This window comes from Penaeus monodon, chromosome 19 (genome assembly GCF_015228065.2).
Source record: "Penaeus monodon isolate SGIC_2016 chromosome 19, NSTDA_Pmon_1, whole genome shotgun sequence".
Taxonomy (NCBI): Eukaryota; Metazoa; Arthropoda; class Malacostraca; order Decapoda; family Penaeidae; genus Penaeus; species Penaeus monodon.
Genome location: NC_051404.1, coordinates 32780849 through 32781606, shown reverse-complemented (window position 1 = coordinate 32781606; position 758 = coordinate 32780849). Strand labels below are relative to the sequence as shown.

Genomic DNA, 758 nt, shown 5'->3' with positions numbered 1-758 from the left:
CATCAGAAATAGTTCCCAGACGGTTCCCTCTTTTAACCAGGATTCTTTTATCATCTTTCATTATAATTGATTTAATTTATTTTGTTTACCTTGATAGTTTTATTCTGCCTCTGTAGTTCCCTGCAGAGAGACTCCAACCTGGCTTTGGTGAGAATGATCTTGGAGTGTTCGGTTTCCATCATGTCTTTCTCCTTTGCCACAAGCTGGGCCTGCCGCTGGACGGTTTTCACAGCATCCTGGTGAATTACTGATATTGTAGTCAGGGTGGCTAGGAATCATAATGATAAAAATGATGATAGTTATCCTCACCCTCCTCATCACCTGGCATTTCCTATATGGGGATAACAAATACAAAACCTTTCCCCACCTTCTTTATTCAAGAATCCTCTAAAACCTGCTTAAACCATCTCGCCTTTCCCTCCCTCCCCCCCATCCTGAAAATTAGGAGAAAATCAGGGAATAGTGAACAAACTTGTAAATAAGGGAGCTAGAGAGCCTAATAAACACCACACGAGGATGTATACTCATCCCCTCCGCTACTCCACTGAAACTATGTACACATCCTCAAAATTGGAGGAAACAGGGAGAAGGAATGGCAATGTAAAAGAAGGCACATATATAATAAGTCCCCCAAAGAACTAAGAACAAAGGGGAAGCCCAAAAAGATAGAGGACCACAATCCACCAAGGAGAGACTAATGCAAGCTGAAGGCTAGAAGCTAAAAACAACTACCACAGATAAGCTGAAAAGCATGGTGA

At 41.8% G+C, this 758-nt stretch overlaps 1 protein-coding gene across 1 annotated transcript in view; it reads right to left on the bottom strand.

The window, feature by feature from the left end:
• LOC119585184 (alpha-taxilin-like) overlaps positions 1–758 on the bottom strand; it is a gene marked incomplete in the record, with an annotated part of 18045 nt that overhangs the window by 6818 nt on the left and 10469 nt on the right. Inside the window, 1 exon segment of the mRNA XM_037933823.1 lies at positions 90–236. Coding sequence (XP_037789751.1) covers positions 90–236 — 147 coding nt within the window.